We start from the raw sequence: 12,175 nt of genomic DNA on the forward strand, positions 1-12,175 counted from the left end.
GTGGAGGGGGGGGGATAGGGTGTCTGCGATGTCTCCTGGTGCAACTAGATATTGAAGGATTAGTTAGTTTGCGCTTGTATTTCCGTCTGGGTTGATTTGCGGGGGGGGGGGGGATGAGTCAATTTTGCTTAGACAGCGGGGTTATTGCTCAAAAATGAAACAAAAAGAAGAATATCTGAACGTGCAAATTAATTTCTTCGGTGTTCTATGAACGTGGGCTGGGGATGTCCCCATGGCACCACCCCCACTGCCTTCACTTCCTCCAGCTGCTTTGTCCAGCGTCATGGTTCTGAGGCGGTTGAAACCGTTCCAGATCGATGTTGGAGGGGTAGACTAAGTAAGGGGAGGTTAGGCGCATCTAACTAAAACATTGGTGGTTGTATGGATTGTGAAAAGAGAAAGTCTATATGGTGATTTCAAATGAGCAACGGGTATAACAGGGCAATGTCTATGGTTGGCAGTTTAAGGGAATGGAGGAAGAGGAAAAGGGGAACGAGAGGAGGAGTTGAGAAGTTGAGAAGTTGAGGATAAGCCGGGGATAGGACAGAAAGTTTTGGTAGCAACGTGACCTTTCCCAAACCTGCGGGGGCGCTACAGAGTACAAAGTTAGCTACGAAATATACATGTTGTAGGGCACTACAAAGACAGCAGATATTTCTCTCTTGATAATAATTTCCATTTTTTAGGTTTATAATTTCTTCTTTTAGATTTTTTTGGTGGTCAAGCTTCTCTCTCCCCTCCTGGCTTTTCACCCTAGCTATGATTGAAATGGTACTACCCAAAATCAATATTTAATCAATCATCAAAGAGTAGAAAAGCCAAAAGAAAAAGAAAACCAACCTGACCATCATGTTTGTCTTTTGTCCAGCCAGAGAGAGGAGAAAGGAGAAGAAAAACCCCCGCCCCTTTTTCTCCTCTTTCTGACCAGCAACAAAAAACAAACCAGACTGGAAATCCAGATGGTTCGTACCACCTGGTCCCCATTGTCTTGTAGAGAGTAGAGATGTGTCTATCGAAACCAGAACATTGTAAAAGAGAAAAAAAGCAAAGCAAAATGCTGGAAAGGGAAACCAAAAAAAAAAAAAAAAAAAAAAAAAAAAAAACAAATGCAATCACCCATATGCAATCACCCCCAACCCGCATTCAAATAAAATAAAAACCTCCTTGGCCAAACATGTTGATATCTCTCTGACTTGATACGCCTGGTTAGAAAACAAAAACAAACATGCAAAAATAGACAAACAAACACCACCCAAGACACGCTTTGTATGTATTTATGGTAGAGTACATGCGAACACTTTATTTCCCAAAACGCCAGCTTAGAAAAGAAATCAAAAACAAAATTGAAAATTTTTAGGGGTATTTTGCCTGGTTGATGAACAGTAACAAAAATCAGAGATGCAATTATTTTTTCTAGGCCAGACAAAAATCGGGTCCAGCCCAGTGTTTTAAATCTTTTGATATATGTGATGAAATGGACCGAGGATTAAAAAAATAAAAAATAAAAGTATAAGGTAAGGTGAACATAGGAAAACAAATCACGAAGGAAGAACGGTGGGGGAGAATTTATAAAGAAACAAGCCCGGCCCGTTCATGATTTTTTGGTTTTGTTTGTTTTAAGCCGACGTCACGGCCTGGGAGCTGCCTGTACCGCCGGCGCCGCCGCCACCACCGACAAGTTCCAGCACTTTCCCAGTGACCGCAGACGGGTATCCGCGCGACAGCATCTCCTGCACAACACCCGACGCACCCTGACGATCTTCCGCAGCCAAAAAGGCCCTGGTCATCGCTTCATAGGTGCTGGGCTCGCGCTTGCTGATGCCAATGCCATTATACACCGACAGCGCATTAGCGATGTTTCCATCAGCCGCCCAGCCGTGGATGAGCGTGTTGGCGATGTACGGTGTCATCTCGACGTTGCGGCTGACCATGTGCTTGAGCAGCTCGGCGGTTGCGGACACTTGGTGGTTAGCCACCATTGCCTCGAAGAGGGCTTGGTAGAGGCATGGCTGCGGCTGGACGTGGCGGTTTGAGATGACGGAGTCGAAGATCTTGCGCGCACCGTCCATGTCGTGCATGACACAGCCCTTGGCGTGGATGAGAGAGGCGAAGTGGACGGCTTCGGGCCTTTGGCCTTTGGAGCGGATAGTGTCCAGCACTTCCTCGGCGGCTTTCATGTCGACGGGCTCTAGAGAGGCGTAGGCATCGATTAGGAGTTTGTAGGTGTGCATTGTGGGCTGGATGTTTTTGGTTTTCATCCGCTCGTAGTATGCCAGCACCTTGGAGCGGTCACGTTTCGTGTTGAGGAAGTACTGGATGATGGAGTTGTACGGAGCCGGGCGGGGTTTGTAGTTTGGCATCGATTCCATCTCATCGAACATCTCCTCTGCGAAGCGCTCATCGCTGACTCTGCAGAGGGCGTTGACGATGGTGCCGTAGGTAACGCTTGTAGGTCGGATTCCATTAGCACGCATCTCGGCAAAGTAGAGGAGGCAGTCATCAATCCGACGAGCTTTGCCAAGCTTTCCAATCAGTGCATTGTAGAGGAACGATGTGGGGTCAACTCCTTCCGATATGGCGCGGTGGAAGATCTTAACGGCCTCCGTCGCTTCATCGAAGGTTTTTGTCGACTCCTTCAGGGTGGTGATGTAGAGACCGAAGGTATTGGCAGACGGTGCCGAACCGATGTTGTTAAGCTCCTGGTGGTATTTGGCAGCCTGGCCGCGTTCGCCAAGCGTCAAGCTGGCAGCAACCATAGCGTCGAGAATGGATGTCCAGCCATATTTGACGACCCTGTAATGAGGAATCAGAGGAACGTCGTGCCTAGCCATACTCAAGATCTCCTGCACGAGACTCATGCGCCCACACTTTGCAGCTGCGGTGATCAACTTGGTATAAGTGATATACCGAGGATGTCTGCCAATGCGGCGCATATTCTTGAATTTAATCATGGCATCATTGAGGTGGTTCTCCACCCTACCACTCGTGTTTTCTAGGATATCAGCGATGACAGCAGATCCACGGAAATCGGTAGCATGGGCATATGGATCGAAAGTGTCTTCGGGGGTCGTTGGTTTCGTCGCTGGTGAAGGCTGGGGGACTGGGGTGTATCGTGCCGGTACAAAGGTAGCGTTAATGACCGGGGACTGCACATAACCACGCCATCTCTGAACCAAATCTGGGCGGCTGTCAGTGATCTTAAGGACAGCTTGCTCAAGCACACGGGATTTGAGTGTGTGTACTGGGATCCCGGCGGCCAATGCAAGTTCCAGCATATGGGCAAATCGTGCTGGGTGGGCAGCGTCAAATAGATCAGAGGCATTGACCAGCATTGAAGCCTGAACTTGAAGAGCAAGTGTCAGGTCTTGGATGCTCAGCTGCGAGATACCCGACGGACCAAGGCTGGCAATGACGTGCTCTGCTACTGGTGAAACCAGTCCACCATTCTCGATCATAGCCCAGATTAGCGTCATGGAGGCGTGTGCCGAGAGAACAGTGGAAGACTCGATCATGACGCGCCCGAGGAGATCGATAGTTTCATCGATCTCTTCACGTAGGTGACCCCGGGCAACCTTGCTGTCAACAGACTTCCGAATACGAGCGAACATATTCCGAGCTTCCACCAGGCCTTCCTCGACTTGGCTGCTCTTAAGAAGGGCAACCGTATACATGGCGGTCGGATGGATAAGGTCCCGAGTAGCGTGGTTTGTCGAGGAGAGGACAGTCCAGAATGGTTTCGCTGAGGCAAGGCTTCCCTGGCGGATATGAAGAGCCAGCATTGCAGAAGCGGGGCCCATGGCGACGGGGGATTCCAGGGGAAGAAGATCGTATGCTTCGGATGCAACGGCGAGATTACCCGAATCAGCAGCAGCCATACAGATCTTGGCCAGTGCTGATTCAAGGTTGGGATTTGAAAGATATTCTCGAGCGGTTGTAAGGGCCTCCGAAAAGTTTCCAGTTTTGATTGCATGCTGCATCAAGCCATCCTTGACAACAATAGCCTCAACGATAGACTTTCTCACTTCCCGATCCTTCACTTCATCGAAAGACGATCTAATCTTATCGAAAAATCGGAGAGCGCCAGCCTCTTTACCACAAGAGAGATAGGCTTTGATGAGCGCGGCATAAACCTCAGCGTCCTTCCGCTCGATAATTCCAAATACACCACTATCGTCAGCAATGGCCAATGCTTTGTATTCATTATAGCATTCCACAGCACTCTTCAAATCACCGTTTGCGGCAAATGCATCAATCATGGAAGGGAAGATGGTTGCGTGCGGGACAATTTTGTGGGTTTCCATATGGGCGAAAATCTTAATCATTTGCTCCACCTCCCCTCTCTTTGCACAGGCAGTTATGAGAGTGCAGTAAGCTTCCAATGGGAACATAATATCGGCATGGTGTGAGATTGCAGCAGTGAAGAGCTTCAGAGCAATCGAAAGAGAATGATCCTCAACTAAGAGTTCATGCTCGGCCTCGCTTGACTGGAATATAAACTTGCCCTCCTCTTCCATGCCGCCATAACGCGCTCGCTGCTCGTTTAGAGTCTGAATCGACTGGAAGGTTTTTAGGGCGCGGGATGCCAACAGCTGGACGAGAATAGTGTATGTTTGTTCATTTGGCAGAACGGTACGGCGCAGCATATCCGAGTAGATATCAAGAGCCTTGGGAACAGCATGGTAGATATCCGCATGAAGGTGGATAGCGGCCTCGAGGAGCGCATTGTAAGCTCCAACAGTCGGAACGAGGCCATCCTTGAGCAGACTCTCGAAAGCACCGGGTACAAGGGAATATTGTTTGGTATCTGCTAGTTGCATTACACGGCCAGATTGGGCCTGGGTTTTTTTCAATGCTTCGATGTCCTTGGAATTGGAGGATTCATCAACCTCAAGAGTAGGCTCCTCCACGGAAGATTCTGGAGTTGGCTTGGATGAGGCCGCCTCGGCTGACTCGACACTATTCGCGGATTCCGCGGTCGAAACATCCGGTTCCTCCTCCACCTGCGCAAGAGCCTCTGCATCATGGATCTGTTGTATTTCTCGCGCAACAGCCTCATCAACCTGCGCGCTTACATCAGCATCGACCGCGACACTCTCAACTCTTCTGAAGTCTCGAGTTTCCTTGATATCATGGCTGGTGATATCAACAACGGTGGTGTGCAACGAGGAGGACGCGGAGACATCCTTGTTGGATTCCGCACTTTCCTCATTTTCCTTTGCTTCCTGCGAAGATGGCTTCCAGCCAATTCTCTTTCTGAACTGGAACTGATGCCAATCATTCTCATCGCCATTCTGTTGAGCTTGTTGCCAAGCTGCGTAGTAGGCAGCTAGGCCGGAGTCGCCACCAGCAAATCCTGAAGATGCATGGCCAGCCTTGGAGCTCGCACTCGAGGAGCCAGAGGGGTTTTGGAAAGCACTCTGGAGCTGGGCAGTGCGAGTGTATTTTGCGGGGAGATTCGTAAACTGGTTGAGGGAGGTGTTTGTAGACGCGTAGGAGGATTGGGACGCGGCAACAACGGACTGAGCGTAGCCGTGGGCAAAAGTCTTCGAAAAGGCTTGACGTGCGAGGTGGGTGAATGGCTTAAACACCATTTATCTAGCGGGGGACCTCTTCAGGGCGAAGAGGAGATACTTCAAAAGATGGGTTAGCAAAGAAAGTTTTCGAGGAGAAACATTTCAAAGGTGGAAAAAAAAAAGTTTACCTCTGAACTAGGATGGAAGTTAAATTGCACGTTCATTTGACGACTAACCGCCGTCAAAGGAACACGCTGGACTGGAGTGAATTAAATAAAGAAGGGGGGTTTAACAGAGAGGACAATGAGCAACTCGTCCAAACCGGCGTCAGCAATGTTGGGAGATGTATCTGCAAAACTGATGACGAAGGGTGTGATGATATATATATTGGATAAGGGGATCCTTTGGGGGCAGCATATGGCAGGCCCTCCCTCTCGCAAATAATATAGAGGGGAGATGTGAAATTGAGAGACGTGAAATTGGGAGTCAAGAGTGATGATTGAGGGAAGAGAGAAGAAGAGAAAAAAAAAGGGCGAGAAGATGTGAGATATCAAGTCGCTTGCGGCGGAGGTTAAAATGTATTTTTTATTTTATTTTTTCTTCCTTTCAACAGGCCTTGCGATCTGTTCCGCGATACCAAAGTTACCAGGAAATACAGCAAAATTACCAGCCGAAAAGCTCCGTGATTGGGCGGCCTGGCCCATGCCATTGCTGCGTCTGTTACCTCGTGACTCACTCAGGGTCGGAAGCCAGAGAAACACGTAAAAATTACTCCATATGGAGTCAATCGTCATCATTATTATAAGAACAGAGGATATAATTTTAAAAATACATGACGCGGATCAGCGCCGACATTCAAGACTTGTTGCTGGGTTCCCTAAAGCTAACGCGGACATCGACAGCAATGAACAATGGGACCTACATAGATTTTGCCTTCCATACCGCTCGCTGTACAGCAGGTACTCGGTGCCTGAGGCCGTAATACGTGCATTGTTATATTGAATAATATGCACATTACAACACATTTTACAGATGCTTATAATAATAATACCAAGCATATGCCTGTTCCCTGCACATGCCTGTCCGTTCCCGTTGGAAATCTCGAGAAGAATAATTTTTCACAACCACCATCATACCATACAGAGTAATGTTGCAGCCTGAGAGTTGGCTGTCATGTCATTGGTCATTGGTCATGGCCTGGCAAGGGGTCGAATTCCCTCCTAGCCCAGCTGGGACAAGCGGCTAAATCTCGGATAACCCGGACTCTGCATCGGCCAACCGCACGCTTGCTCTGGTTTGGCGCTGACTCACACCTCGTCCCGGGTCTTTTTCTTAGCGACGGCAGCTAGGCCCCGAACAGCTCGGGTTGCTCCCCGGCGAATTATGTCATTGGGAGGCTGGAGCCCGATTCGATTTGCTTTCGTTCTCTCCACGGACCGACCGGGGTGCGGACGGAGTGACGTTTTCCCGATCAGATCATTATTATTAATATCCATGTATTTTCCACCTCCCCTAGAGTAGACAGAGCAGATAGAGCAACAGCCTGTCCTATCCCGTTTCTTGTTTGTGTTGACTCAAAAGGGGCCCCGTCGCTTGTAACTTTGTAATAAGAAGACAGACATGGAATAATGTCACTGCAACCGTGGCTTCTTTGTTCACGACTATTGTTATTTGGAATCCCAGGGCCTGATTTGTGTTTCGAAGCCAAACTGCGCTTCGCCTATATACTCGACTTTACTTGACTACGCTGTCACTATCACCAGCTCATTGGCTCTCCCCAACTGATCGCCTGGAAGTTATTTGGAACCCGCAGCAAGGGAGCGGCAGAGTGTAACATGGGCTTCAAATCACACAAAAAAGAAAAAAAAAAAGAAAAGAAAGAAAAGAAATATAGTTGGTCTTCTAGAACAACCACCCCCCCTTTGAGGCTAGAGGCCATTATTACGAGCTCCGCGGGATTCTTTCGCTCAAACTGCGCCTACATACTAACCGTGCCAAGCGCACTCACTCTCTCTAGTTGAGTGCGCCCCAGCGTAACCGTAAAGGTACCTTTTGTATGAGTTCACCATACAAAAGGTACTTATAGAAAAACATGAATATCTTCAACATCATAATAGATATGAGTCCTCTATTATAATAGAAGTATATGTATCATATTCTAAGTATATTATTACAATATGTTTTTCTAAATAAAAATATATCTAGAATGAAAATTGCTAAATTTAGCATAGTAGATTTCAAGGATGGGAGAATCACTTATTTTTATTTAGAAAAGAATATTATAATATACTTAGAATATGATACATATACTTCTATTTTCATCTGAAGCTCATATCTACAATAATGTTGAAGATATTCATGTTTTTCATAGAAATGAAGTTAGGTATCTTTTATATGAGAATCACATACAAAAGATACTTATTTTAAAATATTATGGTTGCGGTGAATATTACGGTTACGCTGGGGCGCACTCACTAGAGAGAGTAAGTGCGCTTGGCACGGTTACTGCGTAACTAACTATTTATTTAGCCTTGGCTGGCTTTAGCCTTGGCTGGCCTGGTCCTTTCCCCGGCAGCATCAGACCACTTCTGCTGAGTACCGTACCGTGCGGCCCAGAAAATATAATATTATTACAGCAGGAAGTCAGGTCAGAAGACAACGTCAAGTTTTTTTTTTTCTTTTTCTTTTGCCTTTTCCCTTTTCCCGCCTCCATTTTCCCTTGGATGAACCCCCCGGCCCCACTGCTATGAAAAGTGACGAACTCCGCCCGGGGAACCCACAAACACACGGCCACAGGCTCCGCTGAAGCCCGCCCACCCAGCGATCGGCTCCTCCTCTCTGGCCATGCGGGATCAGGCAATCCCGAGCGTTTGTCGACGGGTGTGATGATGATGATGATGAGTGGCTCAAAGGCCAATTCGCACATGCACATGTCCCATACAAAGTACGTAGCATACGGGCTTCTTCCCGTGGCTTTTTAACCAACATGAAATGAAAAGCTTATATGATCGAGCTGGTATTATTCAGATTGAGTTGGAGCTTCGGAGTAACATAATTTCTAGGAGCCCGAGGCCAGCCTACACGTCCCTGTACAGTCCGATCTATCTACGGCGTAGGTGGGCAGACAGCATCCGCCGAAATAACTCTTCCTTTCGCATAATCTGCGTAGCCAGCTGCTGGAGCGCTGAGTCGGGTTTTTCAGACAGAGATCGACTGCTTCGAATCCCTAGAACTTAACGAATAATATTTCAAGCGCGCTTTGTCTAGGCTCGGCAGACAGAAGGTTCTTGAGGCTGTCAATTCCCGCACTGAGCACTTGACAAAAAACAGAGGGAAGGCTCTTATGTAGTCTATTTTTAGAGTGTATATGTACAGCGTAGGCGCCTATCTTTACCCCCTTCTCTCTCTTTCAGGTGAGGAATGAGAGGAGGGAGGAAGAACCTAACTCGAGTCACAGACCTATTTACCTATCTACATGTATATGCCTATCCAAGCGCCCGCTACCACTCCGATTTTCTTTTTTTTCTTTTTTTTTTTTTTTTTTTCCCTTTGTGCGCGTGTAACCGGCCTGATCAACAAACGGGTATTGAATCTGGCTCTTGCAATCCTCATTTGAAGAACATGAAAGATGGGAGCGTTACAAAGCCCTGTCTCAGGGTTACCGCAGATGGGCCCGCTATTATTACAAGTGCGATGGGTGCAGTGTTACGTACATAGGTAGATACATGCCTATGTAGGTATCCATGTTAGCCTTATAAGAACATCAAGCAGCATGTCGATTCCCTGTTGTTATTTTCTTGGGGATGAGGTTCTCTGCTGGTGGGACGAAATGCTGAAGGTATGGATGTGTTGGAAGGAATCAGGGTATATCAAAATTGAAGCGGTTGATGTAAAGTAAGAAGGATCGCAAGGGGATGATGTTCTTGCTAACTCAATAGGTTAGCTAATTGGATCTTCGTACTCCGTAGGGAATATACCAATGAATGCTTGGATCGTATTCATGAATATTTTACTCATGGTTTGTATGTACTATCAAAATCGCGGTTGGATCTGATAATGCGGCGCTTAAAATATAGATATGCTAACCGCATTAGGAAATCACTTTTTATAGATCCATAGATCCAACTCCCAACTCCCAACCTCAGTCTCCTGCTCAAGTCAAAAATGTGGGAACCGGTGTCTCTCCCCTTCAAGAGCAACTCCCTGCCAGCCCATCTCCCTCTACCTACTCCAGAGGAAATCCGATCCTGCCCTCACATTCTAGGGCAGCGCATGAACGCCAGGATCGTCAAAGTAAATGATGAGATTGTTGTCAAATTTGGCGGCAGCATCAGCGCCTGGGAAGGTCAGGCGTTGATCTATCTTGAACAACATGTCCCTACCGTTCCCACCCCGCGACTGTATGCGATGTACTATGACTCCGATCAACTTTTCCTGGTCATGCAGTGTGTTCCTGGCGTACCACTTGACTCTATATGGCCATCGTTGACCGAGCCTGAAAAAGTTGGCATGGCCACTAAACTCCGCCAGATATTTGATGCCATGCGGCAAGCTGAGTGTCCCTGGCCCAACTTTTTCGGAGGCTTGGATGGTACCGGTATCCATCACAGCCTATTCTACAGCCGCAAAAATGGAGATCATACGTATCTGGGCCCGTTCCATGGTGGAGCTGCCTTTGCAGCGGGACTCGCGGGAAATTTTCGAGCCTTGGCTGAGCGCAATGGTCGACCGGACTTCAAGGTCCGCTTATATGAAACCCAGCTTCCGGGCATGCTGCAAGATTGCCGGCCAACATTGACACATGGGGACGTTCAGCAGAGTAACATTATGGTTGTCGAGTCGAGCCGCCAGAGTGGCCAAGGAGATCGATCATTCGATGTGGTGCTTGTGGACTGGGAGAATGCAGGCTGGTGTCCTCATTTCTGGGAATTCTTTTGTGCATCGTCGCTGTTTGATACGCGCTACTGGGAAGAGGAGTGGTGCTTGCGGGTCCAAGAGTTTCTGCCAGTGTCTCTCCCAGAGTTGGCGGTAATGCGCATGCTTAACGAAGACATGGGCCGAGGATACTAAAATGACAATAATGACATAAAAATATACTCTCTCTACCTGGATGCTTTCTCGCAACCCCTATCTGCGTCGCCGCACTCAACCTGTAATTCATTTAAAGTATGGACACGCTGCCGATCAATGCTGGAACTGTGTGCCCACCTAATTCGCCCATTCAGTACGCTTGAAGACGGGCCCATAGCGCTCCCGATTCTCCCCCGTCCAATGAAATTTTCAGCCACCCCCACAGTGCATTATATCAACCTTGCAATCCTCCTCGCGCAGAGATCCAAGCGGATGAATAGATGTTTCAGTGACGGTTAGAAGCTTCCATCGATCCTCAGGGCTTCTGCGAGCGACGTTACGTTACTGTTTCCTACTTTTCCCAGTGGACCAGACAAACCAACACGCAGCACGCAGTTTACCATTATCAGCCGACACCTGCCCCCCTAACTGTGCCTCCTTTGCGACAATGCTTTTGTAGCGGGGACTCTTGGTGTACTCGCGGTGCCCTTGTGTGCTGTGGGCCTAACTGATGGTCATTGTGGCCCTCAGGAGCGCCGAACGCCAGCCAAGGATGGAAATGGAAATAATAGATAGCACAACAAAGCGACGGTGCCCGTGGCTATATGTGTTAGTATACTCCTACTCGTGTGCAGTATAGCTCTGTGACCAGGAGGCAAGTGACTGCATCGTATCGTATAGAAGCTAGGAACTTCCCCTGGGGGGGAGTGCATGTTCAAAATGGTGTGATTGGATGCCCATCTTCAACTATTGGCATATATCATGTATCTTAGTATTGGTACCGCCGGGTGGCTATCATAAGTTCTGCTTAGGTAAAGCTAGAAAATAGATAATGTATTCAAATAATCATAACAGGTTGATGCATGGACAGGAGAGGGGGGTTTCCATGAAGTTTGTAGATTTAGTAGGGTACTTGACGTGTTAGGGTTTGAGATGGGAGTGGTTGGACATGTGGAGGACAGCAGTTTTCTGTAGGGATAGAGCAAGAATATCCAATTGCTTTCTTTGAATCACATTCATAAAGAATGGTTATTTTATTCTCATCTATATTACTGTTCTTCTTGCCACACCAACCAATAACTAGTTACTCCGTACTAAAGATAATAATAAAAGTTACGACAACACCGCCAGCGGTGGGAACAACGACGGCATAACAGAAAAAGCAAATAAACATTCCAACCAACCGCTCAATTTATAACAGTCATCATCATGAGCAATTGACCAAATTGATATGGCACTTGCCGATCTTATTCCAAAATCCTATCATATTTAAGCAAAGTAAATCCCCAGGTGAAGCCCTCACCCTATGGATAATTTAACTTCTATTTCTACCCCGGCTACCGCCATGAAACCCAATACTTAATTATTATTGTTGGTGCAGCAGTGTAGCAGTTATAAAAAAACAATTACACCTCCACAACCAGTGAACGACTCAAGTCTACAACAATTCGTCGTTCAAATTATTATTACAAGATACCTACGTAACCTACCTCTCTGTCCTGTGTAAATACGCCCTTCCACCATCCACGCGCTAGACAACCCTCCCTCCCGCCAACCAACACATCCCTCTCCACCGCCCGCCATCACTCTTG

At 47.5% G+C, this 12,175-nt stretch overlaps 4 protein-coding genes across 4 annotated transcripts in view; 1 reads left to right on the top strand and 3 right to left on the bottom strand.

Annotated features, from left to right (window-relative positions):
• BDCG_00029 (pyridoxamine 5'-phosphate oxidase) overlaps positions 1-285 on the bottom strand; it is a gene marked incomplete at both ends in the record, with an annotated part of 1,587 nt that extends 1,302 nt beyond the window's left edge. Inside the window, one exon of the mRNA XM_045415535.1 lies at positions 214-285. Coding sequence (XP_045271464.1) covers positions 214-285 — 72 coding nt within the window. The remainder of the gene's footprint in view (positions 1-213) is intronic.
• Positions 286-585: 300 nt separating this feature from the next.
• BDCG_00030 (pentatricopeptide repeat protein) lies at positions 586-6,248 on the bottom strand. The gene is made up of 2 exons (XM_045415536.1): positions 5,702-6,248; positions 586-5,630 (listed from the first exon to the last, which is right to left on the bottom strand). Exon 2 carries the CDS (start codon positions 5,589-5,591, stop codon positions 1,617-1,619), a length of 3,975 nt encoding a protein of 1,324 aa, XP_045271465.1. The 5' UTR covers positions 5,592-5,630; positions 5,702-6,248; the 3' UTR covers positions 586-1,616.
• Positions 6,249-6,688: 440 nt separating this feature from the next.
• Positions 6,689-7,347, bottom strand: BDCG_00031 (uncharacterized protein). The gene has a single exon (XM_045415537.1). It carries the CDS (start codon positions 7,007-7,009, stop codon positions 6,821-6,823), a length of 189 nt encoding a protein of 62 aa, XP_045271466.1. The 5' UTR covers positions 7,010-7,347; the 3' UTR covers positions 6,689-6,820.
• Positions 7,348-8,000: 653 nt separating this feature from the next.
• BDCG_00032 (phosphotransferase enzyme family protein) lies at positions 8,001-12,175 on the top strand. The gene is made up of 3 exons (XM_045415538.1): positions 8,001-8,457; positions 8,541-9,535; positions 9,625-12,175. Exon 3 carries the CDS (start codon positions 9,678-9,680, stop codon positions 10,581-10,583), a length of 906 nt encoding a protein of 301 aa, XP_045271467.1. The 5' UTR covers positions 8,001-8,457; positions 8,541-9,535; positions 9,625-9,677; the 3' UTR covers positions 10,584-12,175.

This window comes from Blastomyces dermatitidis (genome assembly GCF_000003525.1).
Source record: "Blastomyces dermatitidis ER-3 genomic scaffold supercont1.1, whole genome shotgun sequence".
Taxonomy (NCBI): Eukaryota; Fungi; Ascomycota; class Eurotiomycetes; order Onygenales; family Ajellomycetaceae; genus Blastomyces; species Blastomyces dermatitidis.